A 26,742-nucleotide genomic window follows, 5' to 3' on the forward strand; every position below is an offset into this window, starting at 1 on the left:
ACAATTTTAAACACTCGCTTATCTTCATCAATTTTAAAAGGAAACTTAAACAAAACCTTTTACTAAACGACATTGAATTAAATTTTTTCTAAGTTGTTTAAATAAGATTATTCTTGTAAAATGATACGCGATTTTCACTCTAGTGAGTGATATCACCAGAAGCTGATTGATGAATTGGTGAACATATGGTACAGAATAGCAATCTGCTAATTTGTTAAGGCAGATATCTTTTTTATAATAGCAGTGTGACATCACAAAACCCCGTTTTAGTATTAGTAATGTAGAGCAAACAACATTTACGGATGTGTAGGAATTTAATGCTTTGTAGTCGTTTAGGAAGAAATTTTGTAATTCTTTTATATTCCTCTACAATCTGAGCAGGTAAAAAAAATGCTTTTGTAATTAAATATATTAGTTTTGAGTTTTTATACTTAAATGTATACTATGTTTGCAAAACCAATATATATAGAGCTTTCATCAAAAGTTTCGATGTTTTCTCCAATCGTATTTGTTTAAGAAAGGCAGCGCAAACGTTTTAGTTAAATGTTCTTCTGCGGTAACGTTTTAGTTAAATGTTCTTCTGCGGTAACGTTTTAGTTAAATGTTTTTTTGCTGTTTAAAAAAAAAATACTCTTTTATACTTTTTTCAAAAAAATACTTCTTTATTGAATTGAAGTAAGAAGTTTTTCAACTCAATATTCATATCATAGAAAGGTTAGCTGATGTTGTTATAAAGAAAAGGGGGTTTGCATCATCAGTAAACATAACTGTCACAATTTTTTTAAGACTTTAGGGAGATCATTAACATAGTATTAAAATACTAAGAGTTTAAATAAAATTCGTTGCAAAACTTTTCAGTATATACTAGAAACTTAGGAAAAGATACATCATAGGAAATTGTTTTGTGGCATAAATAGCTAGTAAGTAGAAGAATAAAACTTTTTGAACAAAATTTTTGGTAATATAATGTTATCACCGGCAAAATAAAGCTTTTAATAACTTGTAAAAACTGTAACGCAAGACTGCCATATCCCTCATTTCCCTCCTGTAATTACGCAACAACTTTGTGACTCCCCGTACCCACTAAACTATTTTGTGTGGTTTTACTAAGATTTGTGAGTTTTTCAAACTATTTTTTGTTAACTAAATTAATACATTTTAATACATATAACTTTATTTTAAATTGTGCTCTCCTATAGTTCCATGTAAAACTGCATACTTTACCATTTTAGTCTGACTAAACGAACAAATAGCCTATAAAGATATTTATAGGTTTCATTACAAATATATAATTTTATTATTTAATACTATTATTATTAAATTGATATTGGGTATCGGGAAAATCACAATCGTTTGCGAAAGAGTACGTGTGAATTCAAACCTGTTTAAAAGTTTTTATTTTGGTAACATTTTGTTACTTCAAAGTATGTATTTAACTAGTGTATGCATTTGTATATGTATATACTAGTGTATTTAACTAGTGTGTATAATGTATTTAATATATACTAGTGTATTTAACTAATATTTATTATGTATTTAACTATTGAGAGCAACAATAAAAGCATCAGAATTGCTTTAATTGTTGAGCAACATTCATCAACTGACTTGGAATTGGGAAAGTGAGGATTAGTGAAGTGAAATGTATCAACAGACTTAAATAGGAATACTCGCAATAGAGTGTACATACATTGACCGAAGTTTGTCGATGTACAAACTCTTTTAATTAAAAGAAAGGTTTTTCTAGATATAAGACTAAAAAAATGTAATCAGCTGGTGCGTCACAAAATCAAAGAGCCTCCCCTCCCTCTATTTAATAAACCAACACAAAGTCAAAAAACCTTCCCCCTTTACCCCTAATCGCATTACATAATTTGTGGACGACTCTTGAGAGTATTTTATATTATTGAATTTATAACTATTTACAACTAAATTATAACTATTTTTAGCTATTTTATTATTTATATTGTTAGGACTAACAGCTTTATTAGGTTTAAGTATTTTAAATGCACGTTAAAATTCTGACAAGACGCTATTCAATTAATTGAACTCAAAATAGACACAAATCCATTTTTAGAATCAACAAAAATATTTCTTTAAAAAAAAAAAATCTTTGGTGCTAAAGGAACAAAGATAAGTAAAAATGATAATAAAAATTTATGTGAGTTTTATTTATTGCAAAAAATACAAACAAATAAAACAAATATTAAGCAAATATTTTATGAATCTAAAATAATCATTTAAAGGTATTTTTATCGCATCTATAAAAATGAATACAATTTTTTCATAATTTTGTTGTCAGCCTAATATTTTAACGGTAAATTAACTAACAAAATGCCAATAAAAATTTCAACAAAAAAAAACCCGACAAATGCCTTTGTTTATCAAAAACAATTATAAAACAATAGATTAAAAAAACGTAACAGTTGAAATATTGAAATTTTATTTTAGGCATTCAGATAAATTTAGGGCAATTACAAAGGTACATCAGCAGGTACATCAGGCAATTAGAAACAGATAAAAGTGATTAAAAAAATTAAATAAATAAAAACATTCGGTTTCAAAAATCCTGAGTGATTAGGCGCCACCGTTGCAGTCGGAGTTTTTGACGTCGGATTCATTGTCGAACTTTGATACACTTGGGTTTCCAATGACACTGAAACTGAAATTGAAGGTGTAAGAGGTGTAAGAACTGCAGTAGATAGAGGACTCGTAGAAGTTGATATTGGAATTTCAATAGAGGGCGTCATTGTGCTCTGTAAAGGTATACTACAGTTATATTGAAGACTAATTCTTTTAACGTCACTCGGAGTCAGACCGTAATTATTGCCGAGCGGTAAAGTGTAATCGGCTAATGCATACATGGTCATGAAATCTTTTTCAAAAGCAACTATATTTGTTGATGAATTGATAAATTTTGAAAAAGCAAAGCTAAAATCAAAAAAAAAAAAAAAATTCACTAATATTCAACACGAATTAAAAAAAACTTCATGAAATGCTGAACATTTGTGCTTTTTATTAGACAATGAAGCGAAATATTGAAGACAATGAAGCGAAATATTAAATATATAAGACTATAATATATATAAACTATATAACAAAAGATACTTTAGAATAGGGTGGTAATGGTGGAGGAAGTAGATAAAAAAACCGATAAAAAAAATAAAATATATTTTAAGAAGTTTCATAATTTACTTTCTTAAAACAATAACTATTTCTTCTTGTTATACTTTGTAAGTTTTTAATTACATTTTTAAGAGCACATTGTTATAAAGCAAAAAAATGTGAAAACAGTGCAGTAAAAAAAGAAGCTGAAAAACCATATCTTGGCCTATTATTAAATTTATTAATACATTATTCATAAATATCATTATCACTGATAAAAATAAACAACTTACTTTTGATAATGCATGATGCTATGTATATCGTACGGAATGTCTTGAGTATCAAAATATGTTGCATTTTCAAGATCAAACTGATTTACATAACCTATAAAACAAAAATAATATCAGTTTAGTAAACTTTGTCAAGCTCAAAAGGTTTGTAATAGAAAATAATAAGAAAAATAATAATAGAAAAACATAAAATTGCTTATAGCATATATAGAATTAATAGTCAGATGAAAATCTCATTTTTCTTACTTTTTATAAAAAAAAATTTGGCAGACAAAATATTTACACCATCCTTTAGTAGCAACCTGTAAAACAAAATCTCCAACATTGTCTGTTCAAATTTATAAGTTGGAGACAGTAGCTGTATAACACTTTCACTCTTGTTTGTAGCTTTGCCTTAAATTTCAGAAAGGGCCACTTCTTTTGTTTGTTAGAAATTTAGATTTTAGAGTCTTGCACAGCAGCCTCGTTCTCCAAGCCTTGTGATTTGGAGTTAAAGGGTAGAGCAAGTGTTGTAACAAAAGTTAAAAAAAAAGTGAGTAGCCTTCTCGCCTTTAGCAGTTCTCTTCACTTTGGTAAATCAGTTTTTAAAAAAATCCTCAATTGACAAACGCCAGCTGATTTAAACACATGCATACATTTTTAAAAATATATTATCAAAAAGTAATTCTCCCAATCAAAAGCTTTTTACTTGCAATGCAAGATTGTTGTTTCAAAAAAAAAACATCTGTTGCAGCGTGAATATAAAAATATAGAAATTATTCTTAAGTGGAAAGATGGTAATAGAAAAATGAATCAAGGTAGCTGGCTATAATAGAAAGATGAACCAATTAGCTCAAAGTATTTTTGTGGTACACATGATTGTCTATGTTTATTTATGCATAGTTTTAAACTCATTTCTTTATTAAATGAAAACAACAAAAGAACCTTGGGAAATTGATTTAATGCCTACAAAAATAAATTGAGTTGAGAGTTTGGACAAATGTGCTATACAAGTCATTAGGAACATGTTTTAAAAAAGATATGTAATAGCTGTCAAAGAAAGCTTTACTGAATCTAGTCAGGGAAAGGAAATGGAAAATTTTTATTATGATAGATTATGATTAGGACCAATGCTGAAAGAATTGCTTTTAATCATTAACCAGGTTCTGATCAGAAAAGCTGTTATCAACAGTGCTGAAGGTTTAGCATCATGTTGTTTCCAATACTAACCCATTTGAGTTTTTCTTTACTTTAAAACTAACAACTTTCCTAATTTCAAATGAACATCAAATGTATTATAAATTAAATCTAAAAAAGGTATTTCAGAAATTTAATGGGATTTCTTGTTTTTTAATTGCATATAACAAATAAAAATAAATAAAACCCTATTCTCTTAGTCTGAAATGAAAACTCCAAAAATCAAAATTGGAAAAATTTTATTAAATAAAATTTTGAATTTTTATCAAATAACTTTTTAATAATAATATTTTAATAACGTGTACAAAAGGTCTGGAGTTAAGCAAAACTAGAATTTAACAGCCAATTTATGCTAAAACAATATTTTGCTTTGATATATTTTGAAACCTTTAATTGTCTTTGATTCAATAGTGTATTGGTTTAAACTAAAATGTTATTACTAACTACTCTATTTGATATTAATGAGTCGAATATTTTTGATATTTTTATTGTTTAACAATAAAATTTATTTTCATAACCTTGTATTTGTGTTTGTAACTGTACCTATATATGTAGTATTCCAACATAAAAAAGTACAATTACAAATACAATATACGGAATGTTATAAGTTTTAGCAGTCTTCCTTATGGTAAATCCATGGTTTTTCACTTTATTTACAGTTGTTACTAGGTCTGCTTGAGTGTGGCTTGTTTTGTACCACTGGCTATTTTCCTTTTCTTTTTTTTTGTAATTTTGAGGCAAATTTCCTAATATTAGTGAAAAAAGCTTAAATTCTTAATAAAAAAATGCCATTTTAAATAAGCAAAGACAAATAGACAAGCTTCACCCTAAATTTTGATTTTATTAAAACAATATGTACCTGAACTTGATGTGTAGCAACTTTTATGGTGTTTTGTTACCCTTTGTAATTAACACTCTTAACTTTTCAGTGGTTAAACTATCTAGTTGTTGTATTATTTTGAAAAGCAAAAATTATTTCAGCTGCATCTTATTACCAGAGTCCTTAATTAAAGTACATCCGTCTTGTTTCATAGTATAGACATCTTGCTTGAGTTGCTACGAAGCATTCTATTCTTTCTTTTGACTTGTAAGTAAATGTACTGTAGTTTTTTTTTATTTCATATACTCAGAATATTTTTAATAAAATGAGCTCATTTGCACAGTTAAGAGAGCTCATTTTATTAAAAATATTCTCCATATGTGGAGACTGGAGCAATGGAGAGGTGAAAATATGAATTACATGGTTCTTAACTGGTTCGTAACTATTGCTGTTTATATGTAAAAGAGAAAATCTGAAACAAGCAAATTGTTTGGGCAGCTAAAAATTAATTTTAAAAGTTATTCACCAACAAACCCTATCCTTGGTAAGTGCATACAAGTTTTCAACATGTTCTTTTATTGAATGAGCAAACATGTTGCAAACTTGCATACACACAACAAATGTATTTAATGTTTTAAGGTGGTATGTACTTCACAAGGACAAATCCACAGTCTTGTAAACTGTAGTAAAATTTTTTTACCTGACAACTTTCCACTTCCAGACTGTGAATAAAGTGTAACAATTTTTATATATAGCATTATGCTTGTGGCCTTGTACTGAATTTTGAAGTTTAAAACAAAAACTTTACAAAATAAAGATATTATAATAATAACCGATATAAAATGACAGATCTAAAACACTTGTTTGAACATATAGGCATTTGAGAGGAAAGATATTATTCTAAAATTGTATATATATAAAATTGTAAATATATATAAAATTTTAATTGTAAACAAAAAAACAATTTTCCAATGAGTGGAAATTGTTTATTAAAAAATGTGGTATATAATTGTGCTGTTTCCTCTAAGAATGTACCTGATAAACAATATATTGGCATAACAGAGGGTGATTAGAAAAAACGTTTTGCCAATCATAACCAATCTTTTAAAAATAAAAAGTATTCAAAACACACCATGCTGTCAAAATATATATGGGAATTAAAAAGTAAAAATATTGATGATTTTATACTGAATTGGTCCATCCTTAAAACAGCGCCTGCATATAACAATATTTCTAGAAAATCAGATACTTTGTTTTATTGGCGCAATCTTTTAATATTTACATGTTTACATATTTTGTTACTTTATATTGTTATTTTATTATTTATATTGTTATTTTATTATTTTATTATTTATATTGTTATTATGTTATTAGTTTTATATTTATTATTTTTGCTCAACACATCAAAAACTATAAACATATCACGTGGATCACTTAGAACATCAACCGATTGAACTGAAAGTTCATGGTTCAATTCCTGCTATAAGCATATTATGTTATTTTTGTGTTTTTTACTACACTTTTTTCTGAACTTATGCATGGGTCGTGATTTTTCTGTAAGAGAGTTTATCATTTTTATTACATGCACCTTTAATCTATTATTATTTTTTTGCTACATGCTATACTGCTAGTGTCTTTATTTTGTTTTGAATATCTGTTCAATAAATTATTTTAATTGGTTTAATTTTAATTTTTATTTTTAATTTTTACTTTTAATTTAATTTTTATTTTAAATCTTTAAAGTTTAAAATCACACAGGGTGAGTTGCATTATTTTGAACTGGCCGATTTTAAACTTTAAAAAATTTAAACTTTAAAGATTTACAATTGCATTTCATAAAATCAGTAATATTAAAGATAACTATTTCTTATCTAGGTTGTTGTATTAGAAGAATTTTAATATATATAATGTATTGCAAAATTGTTCAGTTTTATTTTTTCTTCATATGCTAAACCTACTCCTAACAGACAAACCTACTCCTTACAGACAAACCTACTCCTAACAGACAAACCTACTCCTAACAGACAAACCTACACCTAAGAGACAAGGTGACAAATGAGTTGTTAGTTAGGTTTTAAAGAGAACAGAAAGACTTAGGGAATAATAGCTAGTTATAATCAAAGGCATGAAAATTGGTAAAATATCAATACTTAAGGAATGACCAATATAAAAACCTATAAACTGGAGCATATTCATTTTTGAAATTAACACATTCACTGCTGAGATTAAATTATGCTTTATTTCTTTGCCGAGCCATAAAGTCTGCAATGATTAATTTTTGCCAAGGCTTTCATTCTCATTGCCAACACTAGATATCAAAATTTCAATAAATAACGGTTGATGCGGAAGTTATCGGACAAATCCTAATTTCATTATTTGAGCATAATAATTAGTTTTTGTGGTTTCATGCGTATGCATAAACGTTCTATAAAATATAAACTTTATTATTTGAAACACAATTATTTAAAATAAGGTTAAATGCAGCTGAACGAAAATCTTTTCGAAAGCTACTAAAAATGTTTTTTGTAAATAAACCTAATATAAAAAAAAAAAATCGTAAATCATTTTGAAAAGGAAGGATTTGCTCGAAGTACAATATATGATAACCTAAAAAGACTTGAAACTGTTCAATCGTTTTCTAATAGAAAGCACCCTGGTCGTCCGACATCCTGGACTAGAGAAAAGAAAGCCGAATTAACGAGACTTGTCAACAATCGAATAGGGGTCAGTCAGAGAAAAATAGGTATTAAATTCGGTGTAAATCAATCGACAATTGGTCGTCTGTTAAAAAAAATGAATATTAAATATAGAAAACTTGAAAAGTCTCCAAAATACACTATAGAACAACAAATAAAGGCAAAAAAAAAGAAGCAGGAAACTAGTTAACTAATTCTATAACACAAAATCGCTTCTAGTCATCGATGACGAAAAATACTTTTGTTTTGCAGGGGACAACATGCCTGGAAATTCTGGATACTACACAAACAACAAAAAGACATGCCCAGAAAGTGTTCGTTTTATTTAAAAAATGAGAAATTTCCAAAAAAATTATTAATGTGGATAGCCATATCTAACCGTGGTATGTCCGAGCCATTTTTTTGCACTTCCAAGGCTGTAGCGATCAATTCATAAATCTATATTAATGAAAGTTTAGAAAAACGACTTCTTCCATTTATTCACAAGTATCATGGAGACTTTAACTATTTATTTTGGCCAGATTTAGCAAGTTCTCATTATTCTAAAGATTCTCTAAATTGGATGTACCAAAATGTCTATTACGTTGATAAAGAATCCAATCCCCCAAATGTGCCTCAAGCACAACCAATTGAAAATTTTTGGGGACATTTGGCTTAGAAGGTTTACGAGGGAGATTGGCAAGCTTCAACAGAGCAAGTTTTGATTGATCCCATTAAACTAAAACTACAAGAAATTGATTTAAACTTTTTACGGTCGCATATGAAAGGCGTCAGAGCAAAATTGAGGTCATTTGCAGATGGTGGTGTTTTTTCATATAAAAAATAATATATTTTTATTAAAAGATAAATGCTTTATTTAAAAAAGATATAATAGTAATTTGTTTTTTTATTTATAAATAAGTTATTGACGTTTTTATTTTGTCCGATAACTTCCGCATCACCCGTTAAAATATTTTTGATCGAAAATAATTCTATAGTATTTCTTATTCTGAATATAACTGACAAAAAATAAGTACTACGAGTATACTCGTAGTTGGCAGTGAACGTGTTATTTTAGTGTTTTAAAATACTCACAACATTTTGATAACATCTACTTTTTTACTCGATACTTATGTAATCTTGTACTCAATACTTTATAATATTAAACAATTTTTTTGTTAACGTATTTCCATTTGTACACTATAAATTAGCTCAATTCAAAACTTTTTTTCCTAACATAAGTATTTGATATAAGCAAATAAATGTGGACATTTAATAGTGACTTTAGTTACCATCACAGACCTCAACACTCAGCAAATAATTGCCTAATACAGCAAATACTTATTTGCGGGTGGAGATTTGGCTCAGATTTAATTTGAAAAGCAGCAGAGGGCTTCTCCATATCTCTTTGAACCCCACACTTTAAACTTTTTAATACAGTTCCACCTGCTTTCCTTTTCAACTTTAATTATATATATATATATTTATTTAATTAGTAAAAAACACTTATCTAACTTTTATCTTGGACTTGAAGTTTCACCATTGCTGGATCATCAGGAAGAGTTACTAAATCTCAAAAAAAATTCAATTTATAGAAAAAAATATTTTACAGGAAGTTATAAATTATTATAAAAAATTTTTAATTACTATATTTTTTTGTTAACGGGAAGTTACAGAAAGTAATTATGAAATAATTTTCTTTGGAATGGGGATAGTTTAATTTGGTCATTTGTTTTTATAACTTTTTAAGAGGTATTTATTTTCGTGCCTACATTTAGAAATTAATTCAGATTTTTTATTTAATAAATTTTCTTGACTTAAATGAGTTATTATTTCAAATTTTTCTTGCAAACATAGCATACATTTTTTGGAAATGTTATTATAGGCAGGGGCAGATTTTAGAATAGACCATTGTAAATTAAATTTTTTATTTTTTTCTTTTAAATCCCAAATATATTTTGACAGCATAGTCTCTTTTGAATATTTTTTGTGTTTAAAGGATTGTTTGTGGTTGGCATAACATTTTTTCCATTCCCCCTCGGTTAAGCCAATATATTGTTTATCAGGGTTGTTTTGTAAGGAAACAATGCACTTGTATTTATATATACAGGTAAGGAAACAATGCACTTGTAAGGAAACAATGCACTTGTATTTATATATACAAAACAACCCTGATAAACAATATATTGGCTTAACCGAGGGGGAATGGAAAAAACGTTATGCCAACCACAAACAATCCTTTAAACACAAAAAATATTCAAAAGAGACTATGCTGTCAAAATATATTTGGGATTTAAAAGAAAAAAATAAAAATTTTAATTTACAATGGTCTATTCTAAAATCTGCCCCTGCCTATAATAACATTTCCAAAAAATGTATGCTATGTTTGCAAGAAAAATTTGAAATAATAACTCATTTAAGTCAAGAAAATTTATTAAATAAAAAATCTGAATTAATTTCTAAATGTAGGCACGAAAATAAATACCTCTTAAAAAGTTATAAAAACAAATGACCAAATTAAACTATCCCCATTCCAAAGAAAATTATTTCATAATTACTTTCTGTAACTTCCCGTTAACAAAAAAATATAGTAATTAAAAATTTTTTATAATAATTTATAACTTCCTGTAAAATATTTTTTCTATAAATTGAATTTTTTTTGAGATTTAGTAACTCTTCCTGATGATCCAGCAATGGTGAAACTTCAAGTCCAAGATAAAAGTTAGATAAGTGTTTTTTACTAATTAATTATTGCTCTGTTCTTTAAGAACATTGAGCACTCTATTTGTAAAATACACTAACATAATTTACATATATATATATATATATATATATATATATATATATATATATATATATATATATATATATATATATATATATATATATATATATACATATATAGTAATATAATACTTTTAATAATAAATAAGCATGTTTATACTATTATATACTACATCATTATTAGAAATGTTTTTAAAATAACTTGCCATTTTGTACATTCGAAATGTTTACCATTATATATTTATCTCGATCAATTCTTTGGTGTTCATGGCCAAATCCTAAGACATGCAAAAATTCATGAATCAAAATAGGTAGCTGAGTGCAACTGTCACCAAACTTCATAGTATCAGCTGCAGCAGAGTAATATCCAACAGGAGATAGACAACTAATAATAAAACCTTATTTCAATTAAATCTCTTCAACAAAAACTTGAAATTAATAAATAGAAAAAAAACATGTCCAATAGTCTCATTTTCAGTTCACGATAAAAAACTTCTTCAATGATTTGTTATTAAAATAAACAATAAACATCAGTCATCATAAAAAAAGTTTTTCTATTTTCTTAGTTTTTTACTTTCACTTTTATTTTTTATTTTTACTTTCATTTTAATCCACTTTTTTTTTTAACTTTTACTTTCTAACTCTTTTTAAAGAAAGTTTTTATTTTTTAATATTTGATTAAAAAATATTTTTAATCATAATTATAAAGTAGACTTTTTTGCATAAAAGATAACTTTTGAAATGATAAAATATGTAGTTGCTACAAATGTACACAAGTTTATGCAACATTCCCCTAAAATAAATGCTATTTAAATACAATTTTTATTTATAAAATTGCTGCAATGCCATCAGTATATCAGCCATAAGCAGGGTTGGGGTTCAACAAAGTGCATTTAATTTGTTTCATTACCTTATTACTTTTTACATTACAAGTAATGAGTAACATTTACAAGGCAGTACTTTTACTTTTGTAACTTTTCAGGCCTAAGTTTTTATTTTGTAACAAGTTTTTGTTACAAAGATTAATAAGAGCTTCTTCAAAACTTTTTGCTACAAACAAACTTTGATGTAGAGCAAGAAATGGAGTTTGTGTGCGTCGATGACAATATTACTAATCCTAATTCAACATCAGAATATAATCAGCAATGTCATCTCACTCGATGAACTCAACGTTACTCATGCAATAACTCATGATGTTGCAACAACTCATGATGTTGCAAGGACTCGTGATGTTGCAAGGACTCGTGATGTTGCAACAACTCATGATGTTGCAACAACTCATGATGTTGCAACAGCTCGTGATGTTGCAACAACTTATGATGTTGCAACAACTTATGATGTCGCAACTGCTGATTATAATGCTTCAAAAAAAATTAGTCAATCTAGTTTGCAAAAATCAGGTGTTATAGAACAAGCAGTCACAAAGAAATATATCTGCAGAAGCTATGAATTAACCAATTGGACTGCAGTTTGTTGCCCTTAACCAGGCATGGTGGAATTCAATGAAAATGTCTGAGGAACACATGAACTGGCTGATAACTGATAAAGGAAGAACCTGGAGAACAAGGTTCAACATTAGCAGCAATTGCCTAAAAACAGCGACAGTGCAAATGGAAACTCAGGAGATGAAGCTTTTTTTAATTATAGATGATTTCTTTCAATTTAGATCATTACTAGTTTCAAACTTGCTAGTTTTTTTAATTTTAAAATAAATTTGTCTTCTAAAAATATTTCTCTTTGAGTAATTGACAGCAACTGTATTTTAATGTATTATGATAATATAAAATAATAAAATTTGGACAATGAACTCTTGCTAATAGCTTTATTATTACTACTGTGTAATTAACTTGATTTTTTTATTTTACTTTAATGTAAAAATTTATCAATGTGACCCGACTCTGCTTAAGAATAATTTTCCAGAAAAAAGTACATCAATACTCAAAAATATTAGAGTATTGGCTAGATAAAGATTAAGGTTTTTAAAAAAAAAAACCATTCTATTAAGTTTTACATTATATTGTAATACATGTTAAAGAAACCTCAGGTTTTTAATAATTTTTTATCTAAACAATAATATAGAACAACAGTATATCAGTAGGATGATTTAGAGAAAAACCATCCTATAACAAGTTTATAACAATATGTAAGTGGTATTTACATATAATAAGATGATGAAAAACCAAAAATTAAAGGTCTTTCAAACTTCCTCAATAATGGTTGAAGAGTCAGTCATAACTATGACTAAAGCACAAATTTAAGCAAATAACTTGAAAAAAGCTAACAACAAAAACAAAATATTCATGACAACTAAAAAATAACTATTTAGAATCAAGAAGCCTTGTAGGCTTACCTACAAGTAGTTTCTAGTTATTATATTAAAAAAAACTCTTATGGAAGGAACAATCCATTTAAAGCAAAATTTCGTAATTAATCACAAAATCAGAAAACTTTAAAGCAGGGGTGTGGAGTCGTAAAAAAATAGTACTGACTCCGACTCCATTCGTTGAAATTTTCAGAGTACAATGCAAACTCCAATTGTGACTCCAAAGCAAAATTTTTGAAAAGTTCTTTGATTTCTTTAAAAAATATTACGCGATAATTTAAAAAATTTTTTTTTGCCAAATGTAAAAGTTCCTTGAAGGTTAAATATTTTGTACACGCACATGCAATACCAAGAAGTTTTACTATTGGAGTTGAAGTTGTGATTTTTCTTAGCAACTCTGATTCTGCTAAAATGTCGCGACTCCAACTTTACAACTCCGAATCCACAGCCCTGCTTTAAAGGAGAAAAAAACTTTAGATAATAATAACAATAAGATATACTGTAATAAAATAATACAGTCATTTGTTAATAAAAACTAACTTGACAATTTTTTTTTCTTATTTTCAAGTTTTCAATTTGTTTTTCCATAAAATCAAGCTCTTGTTTAGTTTTAATACTTTTTCTTTTTAATCCATTCCCTTTCTTAATATAACTCGGGTCACTTTTTTCTCTGCAAGTTCCATAGGGGATTTCCATTTCTGTGTGAGATTTTTTATTTTTCTTTGTTTTAGCAATTAAAAGCTGAGACTTGAAGCAATATGCATACTATTATGATTTCTTAAAAAACATTTATAACAAAAATATTTTCATCATATTTTAGGCTACCTGAATAAATTAAATATATATACTTTGATCATTTTATTTTTTTGCAAAATAATTTTTAAAACGCTATACTTTAGCTAGAAATAATTGATAACTGCCATTTCTCATAATTTCATGTAGATATTTTCTCAAATATCTACATGAAATTAACAAGTATTCAACTTCCATGTGGGACTTCCATGTGTGATCATTCATGAACTGCATTTAAACGATTGCTTTGACTCTACGATACATAGTGCAATCTTGTAACTTTCTGGAAAGCATTACTAATATTTAAAACATCATTTTAAAAAATGTATAACACTAAAACTTATACTTTTTGAGGAATCAAAGTTTATTTACCTAGTAACTAAAATTTGATTTTTTCTGTTCTCTGCGTGATTCCGTTTCAAACTTAATTTATTCTTTGTTAACATTACTAATATAGTATACTATTTACAATATATCTATATAGATTAGAACTAAATGAGAGCAAATTGAAGATCGCCAGTTTTATTATTACGAAAACAATAGACAAAACATATACAAGTTTCCGTGCGTGATTTTTTGGAAATACCCCATACATTCTGTAATCTTGTTTTCCATCATTAAAATAACTTTTTTTGCAACCTTGACTTTTTAATTTAATTTTTTGATGTCAGCTGTGATATGCATTGCTTTTTGTTCTTGCTCTGTTTTCTCTTTCTCCTTTTTAGCATTATCCAGCTCAATTAAATATTTTTGATGGGATGAACAAAATACTTTAACCAATGTTGCTGTGATTTAAATCATTGGCAATTAGATGGTCCTTTACAATTCTCTGGGAGATAATACTTGAAGATTTCATGTTTTTTTATGTTAAAACCACGCTCAAATGCAGCCTGGCCATGATCAAGTGTTAAAATTAATTAAATGACAAAAGACAATATGATGTAACTGCTGACTCAAGCACATTGAAAATAAAAATCTTCAAGACGATCCTTTGTGTGAATAAACTTAAAAAATTCTTGCTTTATGGCATTGACTTTATTATCCATAAAATCTTTAAACTGAGATCAAACAAAAAACAAGTCGCATTGCTGCGGTGATAAAATCCTTAAACTCATGAAGTAGCCAAGTAAAGTTTTTAAACAATCAACCAGTTTTTGTTTTGTCAACTCCATCAAGATATTAGGGCCAAAAATACTGAATGCTCTTATTAATGAATAATTCAACAGAGATTTGTTAAAAAAGCTTTTTGCCATTGAAACAACAAATTTCTATGCCACCTTAAAAAACTTTTTGCTTTAAGACAATGTTTTCAAATTGTTCTTTTTCAGATGATGTAGTTTTTTAGAAACAGAAAATCCTGCGTTAAGGCTTTTATCAGGTAACAAATTATTAGTCAAAGAGAGTTCCAGATCTTTCAACATTTTCCAGCTTTTTTTAAGGACACCTGGATAAGTAATAACTTTAAGCAACTTTATTATTATCTCCTTTACATTAAAGTATAAAAATGGAACCATTGGACATTCTATCTGTTTTTTGTTCAGAATAGGATTAACTATATTTGCAATATAAGCAAAGAAATGTAACTTGGGAAGCATTAAGTGTTCCTAAAGTGTGTTTTTTAATGTCTCATTTAGCATTTTTGTTTGGATTTAGGTAAAGAAATCTAGAAAGAAAACAAACTTTCGAACTTTTCCACACTTCAATCAATCTGATAACTACCTATTTATTTTCAACCCATCTAAAATATAAATCCATTATTTAGAAACATTTTAAATCATACCTTATCATATTGGTTCTCTTGTCAATACTTTTGTATCAGTTAGCAAGTCAGATGTTTCACAACGAATGTAGTCTGTCTGACTATAATTGCCAGTGTCTAAATGTCATGTAAAAACTTTATTGTTATAAGCATGTGAATTTATGTGTTGAATGGAGCTAGTACAGTAGAAGTAGTTACCTTGTTGAGCAGAAGTTAAGGGGATAGACAAAAGAACCAGTAAGAGAGTTATAGTCTTCTCTCCTTGCAGAACTATCATGTAAAATATAATAGGCAGCATTAAAAACCTTTTTTAGATTCCATTCTGTCGAATTTCAGATTATACTCTGTGACAGATTCTCCAGTTTTTAAACTTCCATGGGCAATATGCAAGCTGCAAGTTTCAATGTTAATAAGAGAATGTAAAGTAGTTTCAGTCAAACTTGTACTGAATTCATCAAAAAAATGTAAATTGACATTTGGACAGTTCATTAATATACGATACAGCTTTTTTATTTCCAAATTTTTAACAATATTCTTGAATGAGTCAATAAGACTTGGTGTGTTGTATGACTTAAGAAACTTGTTCCAAAATAAAGAACATTTACACAATTTCTATAAACATCCCTGAATCTAATATACATATCCACTTCAGATGTTTGAGTGACCTCATTAAAACTCTCAGTTTAAAAGACATTTTTTAAAATTTCTAACAAAACTGATTTAAAATAAGGAGTTAAATCATGATTTAACTTGTATAAAGTTTGCTTTGACCCATCTGAAACTGTGAAGCTATGGCACTTCCTGGAAACATAGCTTTAAAAACATGGCTAAAATCATCATTTGAACATAGAGAAAAACCACTATTCCCATTTTTAAGCTGTTAAATAATTTCAGCATTAGTAACACCTAGTTTTTTTAAACACGAGTTTTATGATTTTGATTTTTTGTAACTGACTCATTAGAGTCAAAAAAGACAGATGGTAAAGAACATTTCTATTTTGGTTTAGCAAAGAATCCTTTCACTTTTTTAATTCTATATTGTGCTTTGCTCCTTTTGTGTGATCTGTCAAGGCAGAGCGCCCACTTGAAGAGAGTTCTATTGATCTGTGGCAAATCATAGGTCTTGCTTTAGTATCATCTTTAAGATCTTTCTTAAGCCAATCTTTAGTTATCATTGCTCAAACAGTCATTTTTAAATCATCTTTGATGCTTCACTTTTTTAACTAATTCCATAATTAAAATAACAATACTAATCTAAATTGAAAATATAAAACTTTAAAGGGAATAAATATTGTTAATAAGATACAAAATAACCTTAAAAATCAATAACTAAACACAAATTAAGCTACTAAACAGCAATTTAAAAAAAAAATTCAGTTTTTCCATCACCAATGTTCCTTAAAGCATTAATTTTCCAGTTTTTCCAACATGTTTTTTAAAAACAACCTTTTTTCTAGTTTTTCCAGCAGAGCGGACACCCTGACTTAGTGTCCCTGACTTAGTGTCCATTTTGAACAACAAAGAACCAAAATTTATCAAAATTTAAACAGCATTTATCCGTTTTATAAATTATCTAAAATTAATAGACCAATTTTCAATTTTTAAGTCTAGACAAAAGTTTTACGAAATGTTTGAACTCCCTCCTATACTTTCCTGTAAGAAAAATCCAAAATGATAAGTATTTGTAAAATGCTAAAATCCAAGAAATTCAAGAGACTTTTAAATAGACTAATATAAAGATAACTATCATCCGATTATATGTAGTTACTATATGCAGAGAAAAACAATTTTTTGAAAATGTGGCTTTTCTGAAACACCCATATTACAAACAAGTTACAGTATACAGCAAAAAATAGTTATTTTTTTTTATTTTTTTATTTTGTTAATTCACCTTCCTGAAGCCTAGAAGGCCACTACAGACGAGGAGGCTACTTAATTGTGGTTTTAACCCTCTCTCAACTCTATAACTCCGAAACATGAACCTTGACAAACAAGGCCGCTGCGTTGAGAAACAATTCAAGCCTGGTACTACCAGGGACGTGGTGGGAACCGAACTCGGAACCTCTTGCTTAGGAAGCGAGCATTCTACCACTATATCACTACCACATATTTAGAACAAGTTTATTCAACAATATAAATAAAAGTAAAATGAGTTTTCAAATTTTTATAACTTTTATTTAACAATAAAATTTTGCATAACCAAATGATACTTACGGTTGCATATCTATTCTTTCAATTTTTAAATAAACTTCTTCATTTGTTCTTTGAATAAACTTTATGCAAGTTTGACTTTGAATATGTGATATTGCTTGATTGACTATAAGTGTTTCATTTTCAGCTAAAATTAACAAATTAATTTTTGTTTGCATGTTATAAAATATATCTGTGTATACATATTATATATATATATATATATATATATATATATATATATATATATATATTATATATATATATATATATATATATATATATATATATATATATAAATATATATATATATATATATATATATATATATATATATAAATATATATATATATATATATATATATATATATATATATATATATATATATATATTTAAACAATTTTAAAATATATTCTACAAAATAGAGTGCTCAATGTTCTTAAAAGAACAGAGCAATTATAAAGTAGTAGAAAATCACTTGACAAAATTTTTTTTCCTTTAACACTGTGTTTCATCAATAAAGACTCATCAGAAATGCTTATCATTTCTGATGAGTCTTTATTGATGAAAGTGTTAAATTTTTGTTAAGTGATTTTCTACTAATTATATAAATATACATTATATGTATATTTACATATATATAAATATACATATAAATATTATATATATATATATATATATATATATATATATATATATATATATATATATATATATTTATATTTATATATATTTATATGTATACTTATCTATATATTTATTTTTAGATAGAGAGAGAAAAGCCTTGTATTTTTTTAATAAAAACATTTTTTTACTGTGAGTAAATCAGTATTTTATTTAAAAAATAACTTTATTTAAAAGTTATAGGTGAGCTAGATTAGGATTTCTTTTTTTTTTTGATCAATCCCTGATGCAATTAGCAATTAGCAAAAAGAACCAATTAACAAAAAGCACCAATTAGCAAAAAGAATTTAAGTCTAAGATGGAATCTTTTTTCTTTTTTAAATTTTCTTATAAATGTGTGCTTATTACTAAACACCAAGAGAATTAGTGGAAATAATTAATAATCCTTTAAAACTCTCAAAAGATCAGAATAAATTTTCAATAAAAACTAAATAAAATTCTTTCCTCATCATTTTTAAACTCAGAAACTATAACAAAATAGACAATTGTATTTAATACAAACATAAATTGTTATAAAAGGAACAATAATTTAAAATTACAAATAAATAGTTAATAAACATTTTAATTTTATAAACTTATAACCCCCTAAAAAGCAGACTATGTATGTTCCTAGGGCATAATTTGAAATTTCATTAGTTTAAATTATGCAGGTAGAAACATCCACATTAACGTGACACTATCAAATGAAATTTTTCATATTACTAATGAGATAAATAACTACTAAAAATAATAATAAAAAAATATATTATAAAGGTATAAAACTGTGGTGGTGTCTGTACTAAATATTCAAGGAAATGCAAGATAGTATCTCTCTTGCAAAATAAACTCTGTAATGTGTATGAGTAAACTTTATAATGTGAGTGGTGTTAACACCAGCAGGTGTACATTTTGCTTGTTGTGTCAATGGCGTGTGAAGTGATTGAAGACTGACTTTTACAACAAGAATGTTTTTTATGGTATTATTTTTGTAATTTTTGTTTTGATAAACAAGATTTTCATCTTTTTGAATATAAAATAAGGGGTGCAAAGTTCACTGGCTGTTATTCCTGTGGAAACCTGTATTTTTGATTAGAAAATGGCACAGCGTACACCAATATATATATATATAAAGATTATATACAGATATGTATACCATGATATATACAAAGCCACAGTCTAAACATCCTTTTTCTTTTCTTTTAAACACACAGGCTCACAGTAAGGGAGATATGAATAAAAGCATAACTTCAAAAAATGTAGACAATTAATAGATAGAGATAAAGTTTGAAGCCTGTTGTAACTTGAAGAAATGAAAGGTGAAGTAGAAAGCTGAACCTATATAGAAGAAACCTTAAAGTTTTTTCAAACATTAAAAATCATGGGCATAACTGCTATAGCTTTGCTAATGGGCCTGAAATCTAGGTTATTTTTCCTGGATAACTTAATCTTAAAGATTTGACTGGGAGCAGAATATCTTACAACTTTTTCATCATCTAGCATACAGATACATTTTTTTGATACCATCAGAAGGTACCCAAAAGATTTAACACAAGTTTTTGAATTCTGTTGTCCTGTTTTTTGACTAATTGAATTGTCTTGGGTACAACTTTGTATTAACTCAGCACGAAAGCTTTTGCAAGTCACTATAGATCTTTGTACAATTAATAGAGTCAATCTTCTAATTTAAAAAATTGAGTGGGAAACTGTTCTTCGCTTAAATTACTGAAAACAAACATGTTTTGGAAAGTTAACAACTAAAACAATTACTCAATTAACAACTAATAAACAATTAAAAATATTATGTATTCCTTTGAAAACATGATTCCAATAAGAAACATGATATACATAATTAATACTATGTAATCTAACAGATGTATGGTTGATAAAAATTTTTATTGGTTGTTCTTTAGCAGATACATAATATGTAAAGATACATAATTTTAGCCTTGTAAAATAGTTTTTTCTTATCAATAATATAACACCAAATATATTATTGTTTATATTACTTAAATATAAAATAAAAATAAAAGAAGAATACAAGAATATATATATATATATATATATATATATATATATATATATATATATATATATATATATATATCTTATGTGATAATAGCTGATCGTTATAAAACTTTATTGTTACGTGTATAAAATTCTTGTCATAATATTATCAAAGTTAATTGATGTAATTTATTAGTCAAGTCATAAGCTATTTTTGTATATAATTACGCCCTCGAGAATTTTTGTTTCTGTATAAAAATTGTAAATAGAATTTAATAAACAGAGTCGAAAAATAAAAGTATAATAAAGTTGTCGTATTAACATCTTAGTTCATAGAAATTGCATCAGGGATCAATTTTGAAAAAAACCTGTATATGGCAGACTTTTGACTTTTTATTTCTGACCTTTGAATGAATTTCTTAAACCAACTGAGAAGATTCTATAAAGATTTTTATTTCTGACCAATTAAGAAGACCTATAAAGTTTTAATTTTGACCAACCGAGAAGACTCTATAAAGTTTTTATTTATGACCAACTGAGAAGACTATATAAAGTTTTTATTTCTAACCAACTGAATTTTTCTAAAATGTACATTTATTATAAGCAAATTACCATATCTATTTTTAAATAATATAGAAATAAAACAGGAAGACTCTATAAAGTTTTAAGGAATACTTCTTGACAAATATTCATCTAGGTTCTCCCATATTAAATATTTACAATTTAAAAGTTAATAAAACTATTGGTCTGATATACCAAGAACACCCTTATCTAAATAGATTTTGTCTAAAATTAATATACTTCTCTTTAATATATTGTTTTATTAATTATGCCAACACTATATGGGGTAGTGCACAACCTACAAAATTTAAAAAAATGTTAAGTGTACAAAGACATGCATATAGAATGAAAATATTGAATGTTTATGAAATAAATATTTATCAACACTTAGTTTTCATGAATGAATAAATAACAATGTACCTCATGACATTAGGTACATTGTGTACATGATTGCACATTTTTGGCAGATGCCAATACCAATGCAGAGGGAAAAGACCGATACCAATGCCAATACCGATGGATTAATTAACTATTAAAATTTGATGTAATTATTTGATGTAATTATTTGATGTAATTATTTGATGTAATGATGTATTAAAATTTTTGAAAAGATAAAACTATACAATTTTTTATTGTGTTAACTTTTTCATGAAATCAGAACTGGTAAACAAATACTTGGACCCAAATTAGAGCCAAACCTTTATTTTAAAAGATATTAGTAAAGCTCAGTTCAAATAATTATGCATTTTTTAGTTTTTTTAACGAAAATTTTTAATGAAAAGAAAACTTTCAAAAATGAGTACAATTTTAGAGGAACACTTTTATTTCAATTTTTAAAAGAAAATGGTATTAAGATAAGCAGTTTACCTAGAATTTTAAACTCTTTATTAAAAAAAAAAAAAAAGTTTATTTTATTTTCTCAGATTCAAAATACAGTGAAATATATACATTTTCAAGAAGTTATTATTTTCATGGTATATGATTTTGAAGAGACTTCAAAATCAAATACGAAGAAAATAATAACTTTAAGAACTTAAACAAAGCAGCAATAGCAGTTGTAACAATATTTAGTATTTAAAATCCTGTATATGAATATTGTAATGTAAAAACGTTTCTCCTGTTTCCAGAGCCAATCTATTTCATTGTGGAGTACAATAGTAACATGAACCACAAGGAGAAAATAATATTAGTTATTGTAGCGCATATAAGATTTTCTTATATAGTGAATCCTTATAACAAGACATTATCACTGTACTCAGTATGAAAGTAAAATAACTTCAATAAAATGTTAGACTTTAGATCCAAAAAAAACGGTGAATCTGTGGTAACAATAAGAAATAACAGGTCTGTTTTTTTATAAATTTTTTGATAAATTTTTCCTCTAAAAGCTATAAAAACTTGCACAAAAAACTTACTCATGTTGCGAAAGTTCCCTGGAATAAATTGAAATGGTACAATCCCACCAGGCCATTTGCTTGATTGATATTTAAGAGCTGAACGTTTTTGCCGATTCAAGTAACTCTTAAAGGAACTTTCATTTTCTGCTGATATTTCAACTAAGTAAAAAAAAAAAAAATTATAGAACATTAAACATTAATAAAACATTAAACATTATAGAATAGAAAACAATTATGTAAGAACCGTTATATATATACATATATATATATATATATATATATATATATATATATATATATATATATATATATATATATATATATATATATATATATATATATATATATATATATATATATATCTTAACTCTTAACTCTTTGTTTTTAAAGATGACAAAATCAATTTTAGATTATATAAAAGCCATTAAATAATTGAGGAAACTTATTAACTATAATAATTAATTTGATTTAATGTCCGAAAATTCGGAATGCTTTTGCATTGGCAAAAGCATTAATTAATCCATAAATTTGAAGGTTTTAGGAGATTTGCTTTATTACTGAACGATCTTCAGTGCAATTACATAGCAATACATAAACACATTCTAATTCTTTTTTATTTCAATTCAGAAACATTCTAAAACTTCATCTTTAATAAACTTTATCAAAAGACATGCAAAATTTAATTCTTTAATCTTTCTTTTTTTTTTCTTCTTATTTTTCTTTTTTTTCTTTAATGTTTATATGAAGCAAAATTTATTTTTGGAAATGTGATAAAATATTACATTGGAATATTGTTTATCTTAGCAAAGCCATAGCAACCACAAGCACTAATGAGGTGGATTTCCAACATAAAACATTTCTGTCAAATTTAACAGAAATGTTTCAACTGCCCAAGCTTATCGAGGAAAAAATTCGCTTCGCGCGAATATTTTCGTCTTGTGGAAATCCGCCTTTATTGTTTGTTATATGCTAAGTAAAACTTGCTAATTTGTCTTTTTGCTTTGTTCACTATGCTTACTAGTTTGTCTACTTTGCTTACTAGTTATTTAATTTGCTTTTATATTAAAAATTTAGACTTTAGTTGATGCCTTATTCATGTTCTTTGTTATATTATATTCTTTTTGTTATGATGACGTAAAAAGTAAAAATTTGTAAATGATAATTGTTGTAAGTATTTTATTAAAGATTTAATAATAATTAGTAATAAATTATTATTCTATTAAAAATAATAAACAATGAAGAAAACAAATTTAAAAAAAAACAAGTAAACAAAACTTTATTACAACATTTTTTTATAAAAGGAAGTATTACACCATTGACCATAAATTTAGCAGATAATGTAAAAATAATACAAATTAAACAAGACTTCAATTTAAGTCTAAAAGCAAAAAAAAAACAACCTGAGACTCGTAAGTTTCACTTTTTAAGTGACTTTGCTGTTTAAATGTTCTTTTTTTTTTTTATTTTGTACTTTGTATTTTTTTTTTTTTTTGTACTTTGTATTAAATGTTTTTATTTTGTACTATATATTAAATGTTCTTTTTTTTATTTTGTGCTCTGTTTTTTTTTTATTTTGTAGTTTGTATTTTCGCAAGTTAAGTTTTTGTTTTTTTTAAATCAAAATTTCAAAACATGATTTCTTCTTATCTTTGCAGTCCCTAAGGATGAGGGGAGGGAATAGGCGGTGTCTAAACCCCCCTACCAAAACATTATTAAAAAATAAAAAAATAAAACTGTAGTTGGCAGTCGGCAAATTTCAGTAAACAATCGTTACTGATATTTGTCGATAGACTAAAAAAGGAATCGTCCCTGATTTTAACTTATTTTAAAAAACGGTCATATCTTGTTTATTAACATTCAAAAAAAAAAATTAAAAATCAATTCATAGAATGACCGGTTCATGAAACATATTCAGCTATTGGATTAAGCTACTTGACATGGGCTTGCAACCCAGTGTAAACCTCAGACATATGCTCACAACAATCAGTAATGTTGATGCCGCGCACTTCCAATGTTTTTATAAAAAGATTAAACAAACCAGCTGCCCATTGACCTCTCATTGGAATAAATGGTAAAAGACGTTCCATTGGTTTTTTATCATACAAGTTTTTATTACATAGCAAATACCAAAAGTGACTTTATCTATGTGCAAGATGTCTGTGGTTAAATCAACAATGATTGAACAATATTTGGGAGCTTGAAGTCAGGGCTGACGACAGGGGTTTCGAAGTGGAATTTAGATAAAATAAGACTTTTTTTAAAAATTGGCAGTCGTCAATTTTTAAAATATTATTCAAAAATATTATTTTAAACTTTTCATGTGCTCTTTTTAAGCAATTTCAAAGGGTATTAAATACAAATATAAAAGCAATATCTAGCTAACAAATTGCCAAGTTGCTGGCTGAGCTCTTTACAACAGCTAGCTAATAGTCCTACCTATTAGCTATATGCTACCTTTACCTTGGCTTACGTAAGTGTTATATGTTTATCTAGAAACTGGTTGTATTCAACATGTAACTCTATAGGTGAGTTTCCACTCATCCATTAATCTACAGGAACGGTATAGGGAAGGAAAAAATAATCACGTGTGCATGCATTGTCTTCCTTAGAAGAAACTTATACTACGCATGCCCACGTAATTATTTTTCCCTTTCCTTCCCCGTTTCGATAAAAAAAATGGATGAGTGGAAACTTGCTTTAAAGAGCCAAGTAAATTTCCGCCATGATATAATATTCTGTCCCACAAAACGCTTATTTGATGTGTGAAACAAAAAAAAACTAGCTAGATTTTTGCTTATAGCATGCCCTAAAATAAAAGAGAGTTGTTGTTAAAGTCGTTACATCAATTAAAAAATGACGACACTAAACTTCAATTTCCGCGTTTTTTTAAACAGTTTGATAATGCATACTTTTTACGTTAATGATGACGTATTGATGATGTTTGAGTAAATGATGACGTAAAAAGTTAAACTTTGTAAATGACTAAATTGTTTCTCGCAGAAGACTAAAAGAATTAGAGCATCTAAACAAAAATTATTGAGATTCTTGATGGTACAGTTTTATTATGTTAATAAAAAAGAAAAAATATTACAGAAAACCCCCGGTTATTACGCGGTAAACTCCAACTTCCGCGGAGAATAAGAACTAACTTTAAATAACCGAATTTTCAAATAATTTAAAAATTCATTCTGATAATTTTTGAGTAAATAATCATTTACCAAAATGAAAATAAGAATTGTTTAGGAATTTAGTTTTTAAAAAATCAAAACAAGGTTTTGCTTTTTTTTCTTCATTCTTCTTTAAAAACTTCTTAAAAAGTAAAATAATGTTTTACTTTTTGGTGAAATGACTTCTTAAGCATTTATCATATTATTTAAATATTAATTTAACATTAAATCACAGGAAGACTGTAAACTCGTATGATAACAAAGCTAAAAAGTCTTTTTCAAACAATTCACATTTAAATCACCAATTGGAAGAAGAGAATATACTTCACTTTTTGACGTATTCACTTTTCTACATTTTTACATTTTTAAAACATAGAGCCTAATAATTAATTTCTTAATCTAAAAATAATATATAAACAGTTTTAATAATTTTTATTCCAATTGTAGTTTAATTTAATGATGAAATTATTATTTTCATATTTATGAAATCATTTATCAAATTGTAAAAACTTGGTGAATTGTAATAATGATTGTTTTTGAGTAAATAAAATCACAATAATAATAATAATAATTTCTTTATGTTATCAACAAAACATGCGACAATAAAAATGAAATAGAAAACAATCTCTTCCTTTAAACTATTTTTTTTTGTTTAAACTTATAAAAAAAAAATTCTTACTGCTAATGAAATACGCGACGATAATAATGAATAGAATAGACATTTCTCTTTTTTACTTCTAACGTTCTGCTATAATAAATTAACAAAGTATCACGTTAAGTTCGTTTTATTACGGCATTTACTGATAATTAGTTTGTCACGTCACTAATTAAAATTGTAATACGTCGGATATCGAAAATTGGCTCAGATAATTTTATGAAAAGTTATTTTAATGTCAATGTTGTATAATTTAAATTTTGTCGTTTAATGTAATTTAACGCAACGTAAATTATTGAAAAACCATTCATTGCTTTTCAATTAAAACCCTAGGATTTTTATCAAAATTTCAAAACAAGGTGTATATTTTTTTTTTTTTCTTT

General features: G+C 26.5%; 2 protein-coding genes across 5 annotated transcripts in view; one reads left to right on the forward strand and one right to left on the reverse strand.

Moving 5' to 3' along the window:
* Positions 1–528: 528 nt before the first annotated feature.
* LOC124810515 (astacin) overlaps positions 529–26,742 on the forward strand; it is a 69,951-nt gene continuing 43,737 nt past the window's right edge. Inside the window, exon 1 of one of the 3 annotated variants that reach the window (XM_065787393.1) lies at positions 529–556. In XM_065787393.1, coding sequence (XP_065643465.1) covers positions 544–556 — 13 coding nt within the window. In that variant the 5' untranslated portion in view covers positions 529–543. The remainder of the gene's footprint in view (positions 557–26,742) is intronic. The other 2 variants (XM_065787390.1, XM_065787392.1) reach the window with 2 other exon arrangements.
* Positions 2,150–26,628, reverse strand: LOC101237124 (astacin-like metalloprotease toxin 3). Of its 2 annotated transcripts, none has more exons than XM_065787388.1 (6): positions 26,384–26,628; positions 22,556–22,696; positions 17,936–18,059; positions 11,054–11,232; positions 3,396–3,486; positions 2,150–2,928 (listed from the first exon to the last, which is right to left on the reverse strand). In XM_065787388.1, exons 1-6 carry the CDS (start codon positions 26,424–26,426, stop codon positions 2,505–2,507), a joined length of 1,002 nt encoding a protein of 333 aa, XP_065643460.1. In that variant the 5' UTR covers positions 26,427–26,628; the 3' UTR covers positions 2,150–2,504. The 2 variants fall into 2 exon arrangements, with proteins under 2 accessions (XP_065643460.1, XP_065643461.1); XM_065787389.1 differs by lacking the exon at positions 26,384–26,628 and adding an exon at positions 23,320–23,470.

Source organism: Hydra vulgaris, chromosome 01 (genome assembly GCF_038396675.1).
Source record: "Hydra vulgaris chromosome 01, alternate assembly HydraT2T_AEP".
NCBI lineage: Eukaryota > Metazoa > Cnidaria > Hydrozoa > Anthoathecata > Hydridae > Hydra > Hydra vulgaris.